Source organism: Passer domesticus, chromosome 19 (genome assembly GCF_036417665.1).
Source record: "Passer domesticus isolate bPasDom1 chromosome 19, bPasDom1.hap1, whole genome shotgun sequence".
Classification (NCBI taxonomy): Eukaryota; Metazoa; Chordata; class Aves; order Passeriformes; family Passeridae; genus Passer; species Passer domesticus.
In genome coordinates this window covers 9,954,776-9,978,070 of record NC_087492.1, presented here as the reverse complement: position 1 = coordinate 9,978,070, position 23,295 = coordinate 9,954,776, and the positions used below count along the sequence as shown (strand labels likewise).

Genomic DNA, 23,295 nt, shown 5'->3' with positions numbered 1-23,295 from the left:
TCACAGAATAAATTGTGCACATAGGGACTACCTTTGTTATCTAACTGGGGGTAATATAATTTACTAGTAGATCTCAAAACACAGCACCGATGTTTTGTCTTGAAGAGCTCAAATGTTCTAAACCCACTTTCAAACCAGTGAAAAACCAATGGGAACCAATGAAATTCATCAAACAGGACAACTCTGCCTTAATCACACACAAGTGGATAGACAGAAGAACAGCAGGGACACTGCTTAGCAGCTTTAGAGCCACTTGGATGACAAAGGCAACTGGTCAGTGCAAAGGTTTGGATCTCACAGTTACCAATATTAGACTGACACCTTGAGGCTCCACTTACACCACCTGCAGCACTGCCTTTCTGTTCTGGTACCATTATTCCCACAAGCATTTCTTAACTACAAATGTTACATCTAACTACAGTGTGGTTATAAAGCAATGGGTTCTCCAGAATGAAGGAATGCTATAACATCTTCTCCGTTCAATGAATTACGAACACCTGAAAATTACACCAAGGGCTATAATTTCCTGTCAGGCATCATTTCAAAACCAGCCCACCAAATCCAATGTGCTTCAGTATATTGTGGTTTTCTAATACTTCTCCACCAGGCTCATTTACCAAGCAGTGCACAATCCAAATGACACTCAACACCAGCACACAATTCTCTTCATTCAGTGTCAAGTAATGCAGGCTTTGGAAAACACATTTCGGATAGAAAAATGCCTGAAATCAATGATGTAGGAAACTGACCTCCGTTACTGAACTCAGCCTCTGAATCCTCACTTGTGTCTGACGAGGCAGGCTGGGAGGGCTCTGAAAGGGAAAAACAGGACTGCTGAATGATGGACATGGACAAGACAGACATTCTACCAAACACTCCATGCCTTTGCATCTAAATCAACATTGTCAAAGAAACCACTTGAGCTCACAACATGCAACAAAAACAGAAGCAAAGATATTTTACCATCAGCCTTTGAGCAATTCCTGAGAAAGGCAAGGTGAGGATTACACTTGCTGAACTGCACAGGCTACACTGCACAGCTGCTGCTATGACTGAAGGAAATTCTAGTGTCCTGGCTTTGTAGGCTTAATACAATCATAAGTATATTGCCCTCTCTTACCCAGGACTCCTGAAAATATAAACAAAGGCTGCCTGTCCACACAGATTAGGTATCTTTTTACCAGCGATTCAGACTCATGGATACTGCACTACTGCTATGATTTCCATAACAGGCTGCAAGGGCAACAATCAAACATGGGAGGGAAATTCATGATCACAATGCTTGTGTTGGAGCAGAGTGCACCTTTGGAGCAGAGTGCACCAACAACACTAACAGGATTCGCCAATCAACACTCAGTGTGAGAAAGAGCAATTTATACTTAACTGCACTACAATTAAACAAAGTGAAGCTAATTGTATCAGAAACTCTATCCAAATTATGTAGCAGAGCATGAAGGAACATATTTAGTTATTCTGTGAGACTAAAGCTGTACTTGTGCATTTTGAAGAGTACTTTCCTTTAGATCTCTCTATGCTTAAGTATTATACCATGCTGATGGTTTCCTTTACAAATATAAAGTAAAAAGATACCACAGTCAAAATACATAAGAAGTTTTTAACAATTTTTACTCCCTACTATTTAAAGTAAGGATTTTCACAGGAGAAGTTCCAGAATTATTTTATTAATATGAACAAGACTCAGAAGACCATTTTCTCATCTTAGAAATTTATGGTAGCAGGAACATTCTGACCTTACAATGAAATTCAGAGTGTTAAATGCAGGTCAATATTTTCTAGTCTTTGCAAATGGGCAATCTAATACTTTTAATGTAAACTGTAAACAGCTGAAAAAAATTGCACCATTTGTTTATGAAGGCATTTCAGCTATTACAGAGTTTTGGTAAGGTACTGCTTTGACTAACACAGACTTTTGCATTTATTTATTTATGTGCTCATTCACTTCAAACTGAACTGAAAAGCATAGTTCAGTTGCACTTATAATTTATAAAGCAGACTTTTATTAAACTGTAAGTCATTATGAAACATACTGAATTTCTTGAGAAACATACCAATTTACACAAACATCTTTTGCTTTAGAGTGATCAACCTGATGCTCCTCTTTGAATTTAGAAAAGGAAGAAATTAAGTTCCCACCTACATGTCTGTCTACTTGGACAGCTGGAAAGTAAAGCAATTGTAATTTTTATTTCTATTCATGTTCAAGTTCCAATACCCTCAGTTTTATGGCAAATCAAGTAGCAAAGCTGTGAAAAGCAACACTCACACACTAATTTCTAAAACAGATGTGAGGAAAAAATACAAGCAAAAGATATACCTGTGTAACTTTTTTCAGGAGCAATTTTTTCTTCTATCTCTGATGTTTTGGAAGGGCCTGCTTGAGAACAGAGAGACCAGTTTTTAAGGGTGTCTCACAACAAACACATACTTCCAGCCCATACAGGAATTTGCCAAGTAACTTTTAATTTCCTATATTATGTGCTCACTTCATACCTTTTGTAATGTTAAACTTTGGAAAGACACTGTTAAATATTAAATATTTATAAAACCTTACTTACTTGTTTCAACAGACTAAAAATGGGGTTCCTGGCAGCACTGTGCATTTCTTGGACTACTGAACAGTCAAGAGACGCATGCTGAACAGCAGGTTTCAACTAATAAACTAATTTTTAAAAAGAAATGTTGATGCTTCTGCCTTTCTTCAATGATACTTTAATCAGCTATATCTTTTTCCTGTTCATTAAAGTTTATATTCCTAAGGAGTATTTGTATTCCTAAAGGAGTATATCTGTTCCAAGCCTCAGATTATATTCAGGTAGGAATGCCTGGTTTCTCCCCCTGGGCAGAGCATCTCACAATGGGAAGATGTAATTTATGAGTCATGCAGTGAGATTCGATGGCCCATTAACAGAGACAGACCCCGGAGTTATCAGGGATGAGTCATGGAGGAGATAAGGAACACTCCCCCACCTGTTCTAGCAGCTTATGAAGATGTAATAGAATACATTCTTTTGGTTACATCTTTGTAACTTAAGACAGTTCTAGAGCCCACTGACAGCAAACTGCCCCTTATTCTCTGTCAATACACCCACATGAAGTTTTAAATGGCTGAAGTCCTTATTTCTCAGTCATCTTACTGCGTACTGCTAAAACAATTCTAAATTTAGTAATTCAGTATTAACTTATAGCAACATCTAAATGGTGCAACCTTCAACCGAGATGAGAAGAACATCCACCTACAGATATAATTTTCCCTCTTTAATTAACAGAAAGAGGTAGTGTGCCACCCAGGCACATAGCACATTGATCAGCATTACAGTTCTTAGAGAGGAAGCACTTAAGAGAAAAAATACAACCATGAAATTTTATCAGTGAATCATTTTCTCCAGGAAGCCCAAGCAGATTGCTATCCTATAACACTAAAGTTGTTTCTTCTCAGAAATGGATAAGCCTGGCTTTTGCTCTAGGTTATTTTTAGCAAAACTTATCACCTTATCTGTTTTCTTTATTTTGTAGCACATCTCTCCAAAGGCAATGCTGGGGTAAAACTGTCATTCCTCAGGAACACCCCACACAATAATCACTTTTTAAAGGTTCACTTCTTGTACAGCACCACAACCCATACACAAACATCTATGTGCCTCCAGAATTTATAGCTTTATAGTCTGGACACCCTTTGGCTTGAATCAGAGTGGTAGCTACATGGAGAACGAATGGGAAGTTGCTTTACTTGTCTAGTCAGCATGACTTGACATGAAAGAGAAAACAACTTTAGCTCACAGCACCCCATCACTTCTACCAACATACTCAGTTCTGTCGTGCTTTAAATGCCATTTTGGACAACTATACAGCAGGCACAGACCAGGAGTTATCCATCAAGCACCACTTTATCAGAAAGAGATATATATTTCTCTCCATCAATCAGAAGATTTAAATTTAGAGTTCTGTGAAAGACAACAGAAATCCTCCCTGTAAATGTGCTTAGACTTCACTCTGGAAGCATACTGCATGACTTGGATTTTTCAGCTGCAGTGCAATGGATACTATTTTGTAAAGAAGCTATTTCAGTGTAGACTCTCTTCAGATGGCATTGAGTTACACTGTGGGCTATTGGCCAAATTTGGACATCATTTGTATGCATGAAATGGAAAACCACAATGGGGATAAAAAGCAAAAGGATGAGAAGACTTGGCATTGCAAGGAACAATGATTAAGTTGTCTTCACACCAGTATCTACTTTTACTACATTAAATCATGCCTGTAAATGACTGATTTGCCTAGCCTGTAAGCCTCCAAGGCTAGGCAATGTACACATATGAAGAGCAGATAATCCTAACACCTTTCCAGTTCTGCACTCAAAGGGTGACACTTTGCTAGGCTATGGTTGAGATCTCTCTGAATGATGCTCTTATGTTTCTTGAGATGTAAGTATTGATTCCACATCCCCATAGTTAGTTATTAAAGCACAATACAAAAGAGTCTCAAGAATCTTCTTGTCTGAACACACACAAAACGTTATCATAATAATATATAATACTACAAAATGAAGGGATGTGCTGTTTTGCACTTCACTGTTGAACGTGTACCTGTCATTGAGAGATGAGTGGCAGCTTGCCCATGTTTCTTTGTATTACTCAACTAACAAAATGACAAGTACACATAAGCTGAAATTACAAATTTAAGGTTTTAGCTGTTTTATATTGCCATTTACAGTCACAATTTCTTAATTACCATTCATGTCAACATAAAGAAAAAACAATTTCTGTTTTCTCCTAGCTGAGGTGAATATGTAAGCTGGATACAAAGAGGTGAGGCAAAGCAACTGGGAGAAAACTTAAAACATACATGGAGGCTGAGCCATGGGCCTCATAAATATTGTTATGCTTTGTCCATATAAATAAACCTATCAATACAATTTTGACACATATTTTTCATTCCATAAAAGAAAAGTGACTGATACACTTGCAATCACAGAATCATAGAATGGCTAATTATATGATTCACAGTGTATAAAAGTTACTGAAACTTTAAAGAAAAAATTCAAGCAGTGCTCTAGAAAGCATCACTATAAAGGTTTATTTCCTGTTTAACAAAGTAATTGAATTATTGAATCTGCACATTGTACCCTCAGAAAAATAAATCAAGCAGTTTCAAAAGACTCCTGGAACTCCTTCAGGCCAAACACAAACATTTGGGTTTGGAATGAAGTTGTTCTTTAGGTCTTTTGGTATTCTTCATAATAACTTACATGATAGGCAGCATGGAAATGCTGTATCCTAACAGTGCTAAGAAATTGCATGTATAATGACCAAAAATTACTAAAAAGAGAGGCATGGAGGGATCAACACTTAGGCAACCAATCATTTAATGAGATAAACACATATGAAAATTAGTATAATTACCTGAAGTATTGAACTGATAGTAGTTAGGATCATCTCTTTCCTGCTTCATTGTTACTGTTGATATTTTGGAAGAAATTCCTGTAGAAGCAACAAAAGATTCAAATATGGAAACCAATAATAAGCAGATTCTTTAAACAAAACAAACAAAAGCACCCACCATGATCCTCGTTTGTCTCTATTAAAAAACAAAAAGAAGAAAAGAAAAAAAGAAAAGAAAAAAACACAAAACATTACACATTTGTTAAGCTAAAACCATGGTAACAAAGTGACCTGCTGGTTTCTTATGTTTCAGTTTGGTCAACCCCAGAAATAATCTAGGATTAAATACCTCCCTACAAACTAGGCTTCCCTGAAGATGCTAAGATCTGAAGAATATTTTTTAAATGGGCTCCTTCCTCTTTGCATGCTACCACAGGAAAAAAACATATTTTATCACTCATTGTGCTGAAAGTCCTGGAAAAGCTCCTGCTCACTTTTCTGAGAGAATTACTTAAAATGTCTAAAAAGCAGCACTGGAAAGAACCTGGGACTGATTGACAAAAAGTTCACGTTAATGCTTTGTGCATGTTAAGCCAAACATAAACCACAAATTTAAAATTGTGACGCACAAATAACAAGAGCAGAAAGCTGGACTACGTATGAAAACTTAATTCTAATAGGAAAGTGAGCAGTGCAGCTCAATGCAGCAAAAGGGAAAGTCACCAGTTTATCCCCCAGCACACCTGCTGCCTCACTGGCTGTAATGGGATTACCCACGCTTTTATCTCACAGCACACACTTCAGCATTAGTCTGCCACAGATCACAGTGCCTTGGGGAATCATCTGCTACCTGCAGAGCAGCTTAGGAATGATCTGGCAATTTTTAAATAACAAATAACACATCTTGCTATTTATGAACTCTTTACTTCTATTTTAGCTAGAAAATAGATATTTTTTTCATTTTCAATATTTTAGGAATATTAACAAATAAATTCTTCTCTAAATTACATAAAGATAAATTTAGCCTACAATGTATTACAAATGTTTGTAATTTGTAATTTCCCTCTTGAAATGGAAGCATTTGGCTAGGGTTTAATATTTTATAAAAACTCCAACTGAAAAATGGACAGTTTCAAGGAAAGAAACGTTTTTCTATCTCACCAAGGATGTCTTTTTGCTCCTTTTTTTTGGAGCTTTTTTGCCCCCTGTCCTTGCTGAAGTTCAGTCTTCTAACAAAATCTGACTTTTTTTTTTGCTGCAAATTAGGACAAAATTTTGAACATACCAGAATCCTTGCTTGGTTCCGTTTTCACATTAACAGGAGGACAACTATAAAATTAAGCAAATCAAACAGAATGACATTATTAAAAACAAACCTTAGATTTCTGGGAAGTTCTTAAAGCTTTATAGCTTGTTAAGCAAAATCAATCTCTCAGAATTTTTTCTAACAAGAACATAAAATTAAAAACCCCTGCATATTGGTTTATCTGATTTTTTAAAACTGAATTGTCAGCAATTTCCTATTCCTACTTTTTTTTGAGGCATACACAATATTCAGATCATGTTTAGCATTTAATGAGAGGGAAACACAGAAGTACATAAAACTGATCCCTGATTTCATATTAAAAATTTTTTGACATTACAGATATAATATCTTCATTTACTAATTTTTAAAAAATCACTTTTTTCAAATTGAGGAGCGGGAAGGAAGCAACATTCCATCTGTTCTCCCTCACTGCTGTACCATAAAACATGGCAAAATTATCCCTGATTAACAGACTGTGAATTAAGAACACCTATTTAAACTAAAGAGAAACTTTGCCATTTGTTTAACTTGTAACAGTTTCCTCACAAATAATGCCCAAAATAAAGAAAAGATTGAGCTTCATGATTTTTATAATGCCAAGCAAGCAAAACTTATTCAAAGGTCAGCTGGGCAGAAAAAGCACATTGAGACAAAGATAACAACATGAAAATAGATAGCCGATTTAAAAAAAAAAAATCAACATTATTTTAAACTCACCTTTCACATGGGGGTATAACTGAAGGTGAAGGATCTGTCACCTCAGCTTCTGAAAGTTAAAAGACAATATTTGAATTTCCTGTACTCCATTTACTTTAAACTCAAATTGAAAATATAACATTGATTTCACAAAGCAAAAGCCTGTGCACATTTTAAAAGCATATGTGCATATTTTTCTTATTCACATATAATGAAAGATCCTGTTAAACCATACTGAGAGAAACAGCTTTAGAATGTCACTTAGTACACTGAAAACCAACCTTGTATTTTTGATAGAACTATATTATTAACAGAATTCTGTAATATTCCATCTCTAGTCCTCAACCCGAGCATAGGCATCTCTAATTTTACTCATCAAGCATCAACTGCTAGCTCTTTCACTTAAAAAATTAATCTTTTCCTTTTTGACTACATTCCTACAGAGATTGCATCATCATTTTCATAAAACAAATCCCCACTCTTATGCATTTAGCAAGTAAAGGAACATGATACCATAAAAGAAAGAGAAGGGATTTCTCCTAAGCTAGAAGTGAATCTCTCAAGTTTTACAATACTCACTCTAGCTCAGAATTTTTCATATATAGAGGCTTTCATAGGAACTACAACACCTAGCCACTTCAGAAGATTAAGTTAACTTTTAAAAATTAAATATAACTGCCAAAATCAGCTGGGTAGTGGAACACAAGCACTAGAATATCTTGGCATCTTCTAAAAACTGAAAGCAGTCCTTCCTATGTTCATTTCTTCTCCTAGGATACTATACAATTCACATTAAATTCATACTAAGTATAAAGATGAAGAAGACAAAGACTGACACAGAATGAATTATCTCTCATGAGTTGCTCCTGGCAAACACATAAAGGGAAGGGTTTTATATAAGAAAGGGTTACTTATAAGTAAGGCAACTCACAGTCTAGAAATTTCTGCAGTTTGCCACTTCATTTACATGACCAAATGCTCTACATATATTGCTACCTAAACTCAAATTCCAATCTTTTTCTGTTTAGTCTGAATAAGGATTAACTTACCGATCTGTTTCTTTGGTTCTAGGATAGGCCTGTGAGGAAAGATGGGAAGAAAAACTCAGTTTTAGCAAAGACACTGTTAATTACTTGGTAGTGTAAATTACAGAGAGAATTTCTGTATAAGAGAAACAGTCTGCAGTGTATTTAATTAAAAATTAAAATTAATTTTACTTAAGTACAAAACCAAATTGGACAGACCAGCACAAGATAGAGAGCAAATAACCTGTTGATACTAAATGAGATCTCTGATTTGTTTTCCAAAATCCATTTCAGGGTGGAAACATCATAATTTGATGGATGTTTAACTGTGACTCCTTCAGGCAGGCCCTGCACTATCAGAGGAGACTGGTTCCTCTGAATCTCTTCATATGGCACAGATACTGCTGTTGACTTTCCTAAAGCTTTTCCTAGAAAAAAGAAGAGGAGTTGTTGTGATGTTGAGTTAGCAAAAGAATGAGTCCCTCATAAAACTTTGTAACTTTGGAGAGAACTGGGACAAAAGCAGTGTGTGGATGTGAATCTTCTCAGAAAACCAAATCCTGCTGGCACTAATATGCACTGTGCAAAATCTCAAATCACATCCCACAAAACACATCCAGAGGAACCACTATATGTGTATTTTTTAGGAACAGCTACTAAACATGTCTAAAAATAGCAGTGTAGTTGGAAGGCTAAGATCATGCAGTTTTTTCCTCCCGAATGGAATAAAAATTTAAAAATCTAGAACAGCTCTTCAGAAGAATTTAAAGCACCCACCATAGGAAAAGCAGAAAAACTCCTCCACAGACATTCTAAGAGCCTCCAGCTCCTCAGCATCCACCGTCTTTCTGTTTACAGGTGCTGTAGTCTTTGTTTTCTGCAGTTCTGGAGGCCTGTCCTCTTCTGTAACACCTGGCAGTTATTTATAAAAATAAGACAAGCATAAAATAGTAAGTTATTAGAAGTGCCTAGTCCCACCATTTTAGATATTCTCAAGCAGGAAGTCTGCCAGGAAATTGCAAGAACTGACTTGTATTAGAAGCAAATGCACGCATCTATGTACACAAGCAATGAGCAAATTTCAATTTACACCAGAATTAATACATCCTCACTACAATCTTGCAAATATCACCCCCTGAAGAACATGAATGACAAATTAGGAGACACATTCAAGGAGGATTTTTTTGGCATGGAGAGATTGAAAACACTATTAATCTCATGGGAGGATAATACAGTAAAAAAAAAAAAAAGCTGAACTGCCAAGAAAAGAAGGATCAACAGAGTCACTAAGGAAAAGGTAAAATGCCAGTGTGAAGGGTCCCACAGCTCTCCAGTGCTGTGCATGTCATCTTATGCAGCAGTTCTATCATGTCCTGGTTTATTTATTCTGTATGTGCTTTGCAGAACATTTTACACAAGGGATCTGACTTTTGCCATGACAGCTCATCTCTTTCAAAGGACATTTTAAGTACACACCTCCTACTGCTGAATAAGAGAAGCTACAAACAAGACATCATCACGCAAACAGAGAAGATTTCAGCCCTACATCTTGTTCCAGTCTCTGAGCAAAAGTCACTGCAAAATGAGTGAGGAAGTAAGAACACTTCCAGTATTAAAAAGCAAACGGAAGCGATGGTTTCAGGTGGCAGCCTTCCTTTCTCATAACTCAATTCTTGCTAAGATTTACTAAGAATCATCCAGCAAAACCAGAGGCAAACAACAGAGATATGCTTGCCTACCTTGAAGGAAAGGCAAGGCAGATCTGTGTTCCTTTGTGCAAGAGCATGATCAGTGCTGAAGCTGTGTCATGACTTCACCACGAGCCAGCACAGCAGTAAGCCTGAAACACTGCGATGTGCATCACCAGGACTGCTGGCATCAGAATTCTACACTGACACAAGAAAACAAGCATCAGTTTGAACAACTGATTATAAATGGGCTGTGAAATGAGCTGAAGCAGCAATGCTTTTAGTAAAATCACAATTATCATCTTAAAAACTCGTATTTTCACTTCAAAGAGAATCTCATCCTTCCTCTGCAGATCATACGTCTGCTTCATGCTCTGGAAGCCCACCTCCACATGACATTTAGCTTGCCAGCTCTTCAGGCCTGAAACTTTTGCATTCTCTGCAGTATGACAGGGCCTATCAAAACATGAAAAATAATGCAAAACTGGAATATTGTTATATACCTGTAACACAGGTGGTTAATCAATGACAGCATTTAAGATATGCCTGTGGACTTGGGATAAGACATCAGCTTCCATTTACAGCTACATCTAATGCAGCTTTTTGAGTGGGCATTTTTCCTATGTAAGAAATCGATTCACTGAAAATGTCTTTACTGCCAGCAGCTTCAGAAAGTGTACCCACACTTTCTAAAAATAATAAACAAACCAAAATTAAGATGACAACATTGCCCTCTTCATATGAAAATGAAAAGCAGACAGAAAGGTGGAGAAATTTTCTTTCATAACTAGAAGACAAACCCTTATGGGTTTTTTTCATTACATGATTTTTATGTGTTTTCTTAAGATCACATTATGCATCTGCCTCTCTAATCCCTCCCATAATTGTTGGCCGATTTTAATCAAGACTCACAAAAAAGATTAAGTTTCAAATGCAGCAAGATTTGTAACAGCCCTGCACAACTGATCAAACCTAGCAGGCATTCACTCCTGGCACTACCAATGGACACACGAACCCTTGGAGGCTACACAACTTCACAGGCTCCTCCAAAGCCCTTGCCACAATTACTGGAACCCCAAGCAGGATTCGGGCTACATCTGGGAGGGCATGCCTGGGACATATGCACCAAGATCTGGTGCAGAAGAGGGATGAGGGGGCGATATTTATGGCTCATGAAGGGGGAGGGATGGTTATATGGTAAAAGAATAGCATTCTGCACAGTTGTGAGCATCCTGTGGAATTAATTTCACTACTCTTCTGGATTCAGCAGGACTACAACTACACAACTCCCAACAACTCTCATTTTGCTTCAGTGTCTTCTTTTCTTCAACTGTCCAATGTTTTGGTTCTTCAGAACACCCTTCCCTCCAGGTCTGACAGTCCAGCACTTAGCTGGAAAAGGACTCTCCCAGCTGTCCCCATTCTAAGAACAAATCCAGCACTGTCCTCATCTCACCAAAGAATAAGAAACAAAGAAATCAAGCTTCAGCAGAAGCTCTCTGTTAACTGAAACTTCCTCAAAAAAAAAAAAAAAAAAAGAAGATGAGATGCTCACTAGAGAATCTGGTATCTGAAGCTGACAGATCTCAGGACTCTTCTAGCAAAAGAACTGTCAGGCCCATGATAGTTAAGGCATCTTAGAACATCAGAAGGTTTTTAATCTGGTGTGTTTCAATCCCTCAGGGAGAGAAAAGTAAGAAGTAATTTTAAGAATATGAATGTGACCCCTGCACAGACACTCTAAGAGGCAACTTAAGAGCAACAACAATCTTGTGACACCTCTCGTAAACATGTATTTCATTATTTGTACTTAAGGAAAATTACTGCAATGAAAGAGGAAAAGTAAATGGGAGCATATCTAAAAGCATTTTGCTTTGGTTATAATGTCATTCACTCAATTCATCTGTGAGCTTTTTAAGGCCATCCAGCTTTACAGTTCATGAAATTGGAAATTTTCCTCAAATTAAAGAAAAATAATTTTATAATTATCAAAGGATCACTTGAACCACACAAAAAGTCAATCACCTGAAGCAGAATTTAGGAGGCATGAAATTTCAAAAATGCTGACTATCTACAGTAATTTTCTGTTTGTTTTTGACTCTGAGGGAACAAGATATGTGGTTTCCAAGGAAATGGGACTGAACTTTCCCCACAGGTTTTTAAACCAGCTGTTAACTTCATACCCCTTAGCTGACTAGGTAGAGACAGAAAGGTTTGTGGCAATCAAGCCAAGCAACCTAGCTGTGCAAGTTACTCAGAAGGATGCAAAGAGACAGAAGCCTAGCTGCAGATCTTCAAGCAGGTCCACAGTAGCCTAGTTTATGAGAAGAATCATTTTACTTGTCTGCAGATGATGAATACATCCAAAAGGAAACAGATATTCACATACCAAAAAAAAACATTCTGAGGAGCCAAAACTAAGCAATCTTTCCCATAAAGTCTGTGGAGAACTGCATTCCATTCATTCTTCCTGAGCAGCAGGAATGGCTGTGTTCTTACATTAATAACACCCAGATTGTGAGCATTCTTGAAACTACAAGTTCTCACATGTGGCTGGGTGGACATGGAGGTACAGGAAAGAAGAATAGAAGACTCTGGCCCAAAGTCTCTAGCAGGACTTGAAGTCAAACTCAGGCCCATACCAGATACACTGTTAAGATCAGTGTGGAAACCCAAGGCTATCAGAAGAAAAATGAAGGCTCCAAAAATAAAGCACCTATCCAAGACAAAACACCTACAGGTGCAAGATGGCCCCATCTCAGGCAATTGAGCCCAAAGCCCTGGCACCACCAAAGGAAAAAGCAGCATGACTGGGAGAGCTGCCAGAAGTTGCAGAAGTAGCAGGATTAAGCCTCTCTGCAACCTACATATTAATGGTGTAGCAGCCAGTACCAGTGGAAATGCTGGCAGAGACAAGTGGGATTCTTGGGAAAGAATTGTCTCCTTGGCAGATGGGATGGAACACATGGTGCTGGATAAGTATCTTTCAAAGTCCAGAACAGGTGACCAAAAGTCAGGAAGCTCTTCTGAAAATTCCCTTCTGACAGGAAAATACAACCTGGGGAAAAGTGTTGTTCTGAAGTAATGTTTTCTGGAATTATCAACATCGTTCTCAGGGACAAAGGAAAACGACTTCCAGCATCAAGGCTTTCCTGAAAGCATGGGAGATGTGCACTTAGTGAAACCATAAAAGCAACGACTGACAATAGTTGACCTTGTTCACACAGATCTATGCTATAATGTTCTGCAATAATCATAACGGAAACACTGTTTTCAAAGTTAATATTTTTTAATCCTATCAGCCTGACAGTACAAAAACACAGCCCAAGAACAAATATCTTGTAACTGGAATAAAGCAAAAGGTGAGGATTATCAAAACTGATGTAGGATTTAAACACAGGCATGCATCTATAGAAACCACATCTCATAAAGCCAAATACAAGCATGCATAAGAAGCCAGTGCTTCCCACAGTACAAAATCTGAAACAGAGATCTAGCCAGGAGATCAAACAGCAAATCCCCGTAATTTCAGATTCCCTACTAATAGTGTGTCCACTACACAAAGTCCCTGGTGTATCAGGGCCCATGATACCACTGTACTGGCAATAAAACATAGTACCTAGGATGTCAGAGAAGTCACTTAAGCAATAAAAACAAAACCAAAAAAGCCACCAGGTGAAAACTGAACTCCCTTCCCAGTACTCAGATAGCAGTTTTCACAAACAACAGTATATGAAGATTGTCCTTGTAAAAAATGAATAAAAAAGAAAAATAAATTGATTCATCTTATACTTGATTCCTCAACTGGGTTACAATTCTACATTTTGATATCAGTTATCGGTTACAACCCAACACTGTGGTGACTTTCCTTTCAGTAAATATGTGCACAGAAAGTCACTGTCCATGCCAATAGGACAAAAAAATCCCAGAGCCCTACTGTCTTAGGCTTCAAGATGTGGCTGGGGGTGTGTATCCTATTGCCATCTGTCAGAGGTGGGGCAGTTATCTTCTGTTTACTGGGCCACCTGTTAAAACCAGGTGGGGCAGTTTTCTTTATCTCTTCCACAACTAATGCTCTCTCCCAGAAATAACTTCTGTCCATGGCCACTGAGTGTCCCTGCAGGGCTGATCAAATTCCAGCATCCCATGGGGAGATGCTGTGCCCAGGGCAGGAGCCAAGCATTCCTACCTGGATCCAATCTGAGCCTGGAACAGCACAGCAGCCTTTGCCCACTGCATTGCCAGAGGAGCAGCTTTCTCCTGCCCTGCATTCCCAGAGGAAGAGCAGGCCCATCTCCAGCAGCCCTGGAGCTGCAGAGGAAAACTCCCCCCTTGTGCAGGATCCCTGCTGCAGCAGAAGCACAGCTGGCACTGCAGGAGGGCTGAGCCCCCATGGGATGGGACTGTGCCACCACCCTGAACAGAGGGGGACAGGGCCTGTTCTGACTCTGGCAGTGTTTTTTGGTTTTCTTTTTTTTTTGTACTTTTGTATTTTAGTTTTTCCTAGCAAAGGACTGTTATTCCTATTCCCATATCTTTGCCTGAGAGCTCCTTAATTTCAATATTACAGTAATTCAGAAGGAAGGGGGTTACATTTTCCGTTTTATGGGAGGCTCCTGCCTTCCTTAGCAGACATCTGCCTTCTTCAAACCAAGACAGCTAGCACAAACAACTAACCTTGAGACAGAGCCTCCAAAACAATTTTATGTACCAGCAAAAGCATTTCTGGGAGTAAGTCTTTCTGTTACAGACTAAATGCAGTTGCTTTCCAAGTAGTATTTAACTTGACAGTTTTTTTAACTCCTCCTCACACTGATTCTTCTATCATACCCTACCTTTGATTTCCATCTTCTCTCTTTCTCTAGGCAAATAATTTTGTTATTTATTAGGCAGCGTCCACCACCAACACCTTCCTAAATGAGTGCATCAATGCTCCCCTAAATCATCACTGAATCTTTGAAACCTATCCCTAAAAATACTGTCCTGTATGAATGAATCAATTAATCAAGTTTTGTTAACACGAAAATTCCACTGTTTTACTGCAAAAATGAAATTAAACAAAAAACACACCCTAGATGTACTTAAAGCAGTACAAAAGTAATGCAGATGTAATTTTAAGTCATTATGGTACTACATATACGTACTTCTGTCTACTAAATAAAAGTGATATAAAATAACTACATGAAAAAATACTATCTTGTCAAAATTGTGCATCTGCTTCAGTAAAGCATGAACTGATCTGAAGAACCAGGACGATCTGAGTCACAGAAGTACTTCTCTACCTGTTCAGTGCTCTCCTCACTCTTCCTGAGTGGAAAAATTTTGGAGGAGGGGATACAAAAAAAAATTAACACATACTAGGAAAAGCAAGATGTATTATAAGAGTGGACTGTCTAATACTTCTTATTGTACTACTTTTCACATTATCTAAGAAAACAGGAACGTTTCCAGCCATTGTAGAAATAACACTACAAGACCCGTGTTACTGCTCATTTTACAGCATGATTTGCATTAGCCAACAAAATTATAGCACACAGCCATGAAAGACAGAATTTTGCTCCCAAAATTATTAGTACTATGCAATATACATTATGCAGCTTGTGACATACAAAAATAAAACATTGAAACTTACAGTATTCAATAAAATCCGTCTTAAAATCTTCCCTAGAGTTGACAAAGGCTTTTCCTCTTTCAGTTCCAACAACAAAAACATTTCTTGCATATACACCAATACAGGCAATTTCTGCCTTGGACTTGGAAAGTTCTTTACACTATAAAAAGAAAAAGAAAAAGCTTTTATTACCATAGTTAGATGCAGTTAATAAAAGTGTATATGATATCATATAAAACAACTACTGCTGCCAGCATCCACCCTTCAGAAGGTACTGTGAGCAACATAACATCAACCAGTAGCAAAGAACAATTTACACATCTGGAATGCTTTTCATCAGAAATCTTAAAAGCATTGTAGATTCATTAGTAAATTAAGACCTTGTATAGACTCAGATTGCATTGTTTTTAATTAAAATTATTTATTACGTTAATCCATATTAAATTACCACTTCCATACTGAGCGTCTTATGCCAACTTTCAACAAAGCATATAGAAGTTTTGTATATTCACAGCACAATTCTCACACACCATCTTCTGTTCAGAAAGGTGTGGTTGCAAGCAGGATGGCTCCCTGTAGACTGCCCTGTCCTGTCTGCTGGGCCCAGCCTCAGGTGAATGTCCCCTGAATGGAAGGATTGCACCATCCCTGCAAACATCTACATATATTCTGCCAGAAGAAATTTCTGGCAAGAATTAAGGCAGGAAGCCTATGGAGAGAACAAGAATCCCAAGAAAACTGTTGAGATGACCAAGTAGTAATCACAGAAGGTCAGTCTCTCCTAGGAACTAAATCAGAGATTGCTACAACCTATAAAAGCTAACAATTGCAGCATGGGCAGAAAAAGTGACACAAAGACTTTAAGAAACAAAGGGAGAAAAGACTTGCAATATACTGTCTTATAACTATTCCACTCAAAATTTCATTACTAAAAAGAAAACTCTTGCTTATCATTTAAAAATCTCAATTTTAAAGAAACAAATCTTGGACAGTGCCTCAATTTCAAGGAAATGTGACAGGCATTTCCACTCACAGCCCCAGCCAACTGTAAGCCCTGCCACACAATTTAATAACTTGTAAAAAACAGATGATATGCCAACAAAAAGAAGTATTTTCTGAACAAGTTTTGTTGAGTTGGTACAGCAGCTGAAGACAAGGCATTAGCCTCAAAACCCTTTATTCACTCTACACAACATATGACAAAGAACAGAACACACTCTTGCCTCTCAACTACACTGTACCTAAGCAATCATCAAATACTTTCTCTATTTATCTGACAAAATAATTTTTAAAACAATCACCACACAACAAGAAACAAGATAACTGATCGTATGATTTACCACAAGCAAAGATAGAATTATAGCTGGTTGGACAACATACATTATGGTACAAATACAACAATCCACCTTCCCTGCTGCCCAGTGGGAAGCAATATACTGATATAATCGTGCAAATACCAAGACACATTTATGATGCAGAAACTTAACTCCTCTACTAACCATTGACTCAAGTCCTGACATGAGGAATGTAACCACCATTCTGCTTTCCAAGGATTCCTCATCATAGATGGATGTTGCTGGAGCAAGAGTTTGAGCCATTTTACTCCTGTAAAATGAACAGAAAAAACCTTTTCAGATACATACAACAGTGCAAAAAAATGAAAACCCTTCTCATGCAAGCAAAGAAAAAAAAATTAAAAATCCCATAGAACATAGCCCACTACACACAAGCAACCAAACACATAGGTAAATTAACAGGAGAAAGTGCTTGCTCTTCTTTCATGCTTCCTGCTGTTTCATCCAAAGCTGGAGCTAAACATAAGATAAAATGTTGTATCATGATCTGGCCACAGACCATCTGTGCCCAGAAAAATGCATTTTAATTGATTATCTGAATTTACATTAGTTTTTCTTTCTTAGTATGTCTAAATAAACACAGCAACAAACACTGCCATTAACAAACAAATGGCAAACTAATTATGACGCAGGTATGAGAACAACCTTCCATTATAACTATGATAGCCTAGCTCAAAACAAACAATCACCATCCTGCCCCAAAATCACAGCCTCAAAGACTACAGTATCAATAACCAGAATGTGACATTCTTATTTGCGTATTCTTCAGTTGTGGGATTTACTCAAAGCTAAGTAGTCTCAACTAAGGTGCTAAAATTAATTACTAAATTTCAGCACCCCTTCTTTTCTGTAAGTCATTCAGGACATTTTCGACTTACTTAAATCATAAGTAATAATCAAGATTTGTTTATGCTTCTGTTGTAGAATTGTTTATACAAGACTGATATATGAGAATGAAGTTTCAGCAGCTTCTAAGAGCACATTTTTCTATTGGAGTGTTGCAACTTCTTATGTTTACACATATCTAGAGCAATAACCTGACATGCCTGCAGGAAGAGAGAACTGCTAGATAATTTAGCTCTAACAACTCCACATGCAAGTCAAGAAAAATCAACAGACAAGATGTATCAGGTAAACAGGACATTTCACAGGTTGATGACATAGCTTCCTGCTCCTGTAGAACCTGGCCACACAATGTGGCTCAAGTTTTCAAAGCTGACAAGTATCCTATTACATACATACGTAGGTAAGTCAGGGCAGCACATTGCATGTGATAATGTGCTGTCTTTGGAGAAAAAAAGAAGACACTGTGTTGTTTCTAGGACTTAGAGCACTTCAGGCTACAAATCGGATGAGAGGGGGGAAAAACCCTAAAGCCCAAATTATAAACAATGCAAACTCAAAACACATCTAGCAGCCTTCTGGCTCTCAGGCACAAGGCAGCAAACTGCAATTTGGATGAAGTGCACTATGGAAGAAGTGGCAGGGACTGGCATGGTCAGCAGGTGTTGGAGGATGCCAGTAACGAAGATGCTGAACACTGGCATCTGCTACACTGAGGAGGAGGCAAACAGGTCCTTCACCAGGTCTAAAAAAGGAGCCAACTTTGAGAGTGAATATAAAGGAACAATTGTTGTAATATGTTCATGGCTTCAGCAACCTGAGAGAGGGCTTATGGGGACGGATAGAGGCTGATGAGGTTATTCTTCAGAGCAAGAGAGGCATTGCTTCTGGAATATCAGAGATAAAAGGGAGATTATGACATAAATAAATCTTTAGTGAGACATGACTTGATACATAATAGAGTTCTCAAGCTCATCTTTGGAACTCCTTTAGGGTTGGGATGCTGACAATGATTTTAAACATGATAGCTTTTAGACTTTCTGTAAAATGACACTTTAATAATCACAATATGAAAGATTAAATAGAAGATAACTACACATTTCCACTTTCTCCAATATCTCTATTCACTGTCTGATTTGCAAAGCTACCTTGTCCAGAAAACAGACCAAGGAAATTCTAGAAACCATTTGAAGGCTGTGGATGCACAGTCACATCAGAGAAGTGCCAGTTCAAGCTGCCTCCCCATGCAGTATTGCTCCCACCCCTGGAAGGTGATTTCTGACCCATAGGTGCAGAGTGGATCAAGCTAAGGAGTTTGTCCAAGGAATAAAGAAGTGCTCCACTGGACTGGGTCACAGCTTCAGTACCTCAGAATCACATCTGGATACCATCCTGGGGTGACTTTATGATGCTTGTATCCCCAGTTGTCTGTTCTGTTTATGCTGGATGTTAAGTTCTGCACCTTTAAGACTGGTTCTGAGAGCAAAGCGGGGGAAAGGAAGTGCACAGTTTGTTTTCAGAAACTGCACTTGCTCCCCCGCATTCCTCCTCCTGGACTGTGCTGTCTGCAGCATGGACAGAGAGCAGGAGAGAGCTCTCCTTTGATTTTTAGGGTTTTTTTAGCTTGCTGAGGCAGTGAAGTTCCCTGGACTGTGGCTTATTGGGTTATTGGCAGACACAAGACACCTGACAGACTTTGGACCTGGTTAGCATAAAAGATTTGATAACAGGATGCCTTGGCAATAGCAAACAGAACTCTGAGGATTAAATCAACATTGCAAGAAGATTCAATCAGACTAACTTACCAGAAAAAGAAAATTACATCAGACTTCTGCAAGCAAGAGATTTGTTAAATGCCTAATTTTGTTTATGTGATGATTAACCCAATCCTGATAGTAAAATATTATTTGCTTTCCTAAAATACTTTATAAGCATTTGTATCCCACAATAAATTCAGATTCTTTAACCATCACACCAAGTCCCCATCTCCCTCTCTTCATCACCAATAGTGGCTTTTCTTTTTCTTGGAACTGTACAAACCTACTCTGGACTAAAAACCCAGAAGAGCAGTGGGAGCTCACACCTGTGGCCCACCAGGGCTGGGACGCAGCATTTTCCAGTGCGGGAGGGACTGGTAAGAGACTGAGCAAGCTGAACTAAAGGACTTTCTGAATTTGCCATCTCTTCAGAACAGTGAGAAGTTTTATTGTTTAATATTATTCATTTTTTATGCTTGTGAATACTTTGCTTGTTAAGCAAACAGTTTTTTCCACTTTTCTCCAAGGAAATCTTTTCCCGAACCAGTAGCAGCAGGGGCTTGAGTCTGCTTTCTGGAGGAAGCCTTTTGAAGCTTTCTCCTAAATTTGCCCAAAACCAGTAAAAATAAATTTTTTTGGCGCCCAACATAGGGCTCGAGCAAGTGATAAAACCCTGTACTGATTGCATTCTGGTTGTACTTATTCTGTATTTGAATAAAGCAGTCAGTAGCCATATTGCTTGAAGAGATAATGTCTCTCTGGGTGGAGGCCTTCATGCATCTCTGGTCCCCAGGCTTTTTTGAGTTTTCAACATCTTTTTGGCCCCTAGATTTATTTTCTTATCTGGAGATAGCTTCAGTATTGTCCCTAACACGCAGTTTTTACACTAGAGAAGCACAAATCAGAATAGCTATTTTGTTTCACATGGTGATAATGATTTATAGGGAGTTTGGAAAGGTACTGGAGTTTGCCCCAGATATATATGTTTTATGGTTTCTTTGTCCTATCCTGCATCCCTGTTCTAGTAGCATGTTTTAGGGGTTTATTAGTAATTGCACCCAGTTTATTAGAGGAGGAGCAGGGAAGAGGCTTTTCAGCCTTTCCTTTCTTTCTTCTCCTTTGAATTGGTTACGTCACTATTTGAGAATGTTTTGTTTCCCCTGAATGTTAAAGAGACCACTTTCTTGGCATTTTATCTGGTAAACTTCCTCGGTATAGTCTGCAGCTTGTCTAGAATGAGGGTTGAGATATCCATATGAGCTGATGAAACCCCTGACCCAGGAGTAGACCCAGGCATGGAAAATCCTGAGTGGCTTGGAGAATGGGAGGATATGGGCCAAACCCTGAAGAATTTTCTGACCCTAGAGCCTGGGACTTTTCATATGAACAAATATAGAACCCAGCTGAAGTGCAGGAATACCTGAGGAGAACTACAATGATGAGTCTAAGGAGAAAAAGCTTATTATAATAAGCTGGGCCCTGGCCTATGTTTATGTCTTGGTTTGAAAAGACGAGTCTGTGAAGGAAGGCAAAAGCCTCCTGTGAAATGGAAAAGGTAAACCCCCTCCTTCCGAATTATCACAATTTCAGAATTAAAAGGGCTCTCAGGCAAAGATATGGGAATGGGAGTAACAGTTTTTTACTAAGAAGAAAAAAAAAAACTAAATAACAATGTAATTTAGCACAAGCAAAAAACCACTGGCAGAGTGAGAAAAACCTGACACCCTGAGAAGTCAGGGTGCTGATAGCAGTCCAGCCAGATGGTGGCTGCTCCTCCTGGAGCGGCGATCTGCAGAAGGGTGTAGATCCTTTCTGAAAATGCAGCGAAGGAGCAGCTGGGCCTTGGTTCCTGATTCCTCTAGGAAATCTAGCGAAGAAGGCTGTCTGTGGTCTCAGAAATGCTTGTTTTATGGTGGCAGGGATGCTTGGCTCCTCCCTCTGGGTGGAGCATCTCCCAATGGGATGATGTAACTAATCTTACCAGCCACAGTGAGTAATTCAATAGCCCATTAGCAGGACATTATCTTCCTGGCAGTGTCATTGTTCTTGAAAGAGATAAGAAAAACTGCCTAACCCCCAACAGATGGCAAAAATAGAATACATGCTTATGTTATAAGCCAGGACATTATCCACCCCTTATTCTATTTCCATCTGTGTCACAATGAAATCTTATACTCAGTTCTCACTTAAGTACAAGCCAGGACAGTTTATCACATGCTGCTAGATACTGCAGGGCAGCTGATAGAGGAAGGGGGGCAGGGAGATAAATCAGCAGCTACCACACTCACTCAGACTGCAGCCAGCACCCCAACTAATCAGGTTTGTAGCTAAACCAGACAGTGAGCCTAAGCCACTGGCAGATGCTGCTGCAGGAAAGAAGCACAAAAACAAAACCAATCAACAAGTGGACAATTGTCTTGGGGGGGAGAGTCAGATAACATTTTCCCTTTGCCTCCCTACACATGGTCACCCACAGCAGGTGCCATCTTGGAAAGAGTATTTCTGCCATTTTGGGTGCCTCTTTGTTCCCCAGCAGTTGGTGAGATTTAGCAATTTTGTAGCTAGTGATTATTTACTGTTATTTTTTTGCCTGTTCCTTGTTAGTAAACTGATGTTTTTCTACTTATCTCTACTCATATTCACTTTCTCCTTATTGGTAAAAAGGGATTGATTGAAATTAAGGGGAGGTAACTCATTTAGAGTGTCTACCTTCTAAAATTAACTTGAACCAAGACACCAGAATTCCATGCCATCTAACAGTGACTTGGAAAACCAAATGACATCACCGAATGTCCACTCCTTCCTTCTTCCCCCTGCTCTGTATGCTGAGCATGACACCATACCCTCCAAGATGGCCCTGGGGTCAGCTGTCCTGGCTGTGTCCTCCTCAATTTCTTGTGCACCCCCAGCCTCCTCACTGGTGGGGTGAAAAGCAAAAAAAGCCTTGGCTCTGTACAAACACTGTTCAGAGGTAATGAAAACATCCTTGAGTCACCATCACTGTTTCCAGCAGAAGTCAAAACCAGGGTCCTGTACCAGCTACTAAAAAACTATCTCAGTTAGAACCAGCACACCCCCAAGGTAAGGATCACGACAATACAGTGCTAAAAGTATCTCTGAATTTTCCTTTTAGAAGGACAAAACTAAAGACCAAATGTTACAACCCACCTCTGAAGGCAGGATAAATGAGGTTCATGTTAATAGAGCCCCTGAGGCAGATTAGACTGAAACAACAGTGAAAGATCAGTACACATATATATAAATAAATATGTATAGTTTTAAATTTATATATATGTGCCTCAGTTTGAAAGACACATGTCGGCCAAGGAAGGCGAGAACCTCCCTTGGAATGGAGTGTATGACCCCGCTTCTATCCAAGTTATTTTAATGCCGAAGGCTTTCGGGTAAAGATATAGGAAAAAAAAGATATAGGAAAATATATATACATACTGGTATGTATGTGTATAACAAGGCAATCAAGCAAAGAGCAGCAGCACAAAGCCAGCCCCAGCCGTGTCCCGGCTGCAGAGAAGGGCCCCTTCCCCTGGCTGCAGTTCTGGGCGCGGCCAGCAGGGGCGCTGCTGGCTGCCGGCGGGCACGCGGGTGCGAGGGTCA

General features: G+C 38.7%; 1 protein-coding gene across 11 annotated transcripts in view; it reads right to left on the bottom strand.

Annotated features, from left to right (window-relative positions):
• GTF2I (general transcription factor IIi) overlaps positions 1-23,295 on the bottom strand; it is an 83,405-nt gene that overhangs the window by 46,225 nt on the left and 13,885 nt on the right. For 7 of the 11 annotated variants that reach the window (XM_064394338.1, XM_064394344.1, XM_064394349.1 and 4 more), the window contains 11 exons: positions 17,225-17,330; positions 15,747-15,885; positions 9,204-9,338; positions 8,671-8,854; positions 8,451-8,479; positions 7,423-7,471; positions 6,685-6,728; positions 5,578-5,595; positions 5,421-5,498; positions 2,336-2,395; positions 750-812 (listed from right to left, as the gene is read on the bottom strand). In XM_064394338.1, the coding sequence (XP_064250408.1) occupies positions 750-812; positions 2,336-2,395; positions 5,421-5,498; positions 5,578-5,595; positions 6,685-6,728; positions 7,423-7,471; positions 8,451-8,479; positions 8,671-8,854; positions 9,204-9,338; positions 15,747-15,885; positions 17,225-17,330 (905 nt within the window). Of the gene's footprint in view, positions 1-749; positions 813-2,335; positions 2,396-5,420; positions 5,499-5,577; positions 5,596-6,684; positions 6,729-7,422; positions 7,472-8,450; positions 8,480-8,670; positions 8,855-9,203; positions 9,339-10,165; positions 10,303-15,746; positions 15,886-17,224; positions 17,331-23,295 lie in introns of those variants that run through there. The other 4 variants (XM_064394339.1, XM_064394342.1, XM_064394343.1 and 1 more) reach the window with 4 other exon arrangements.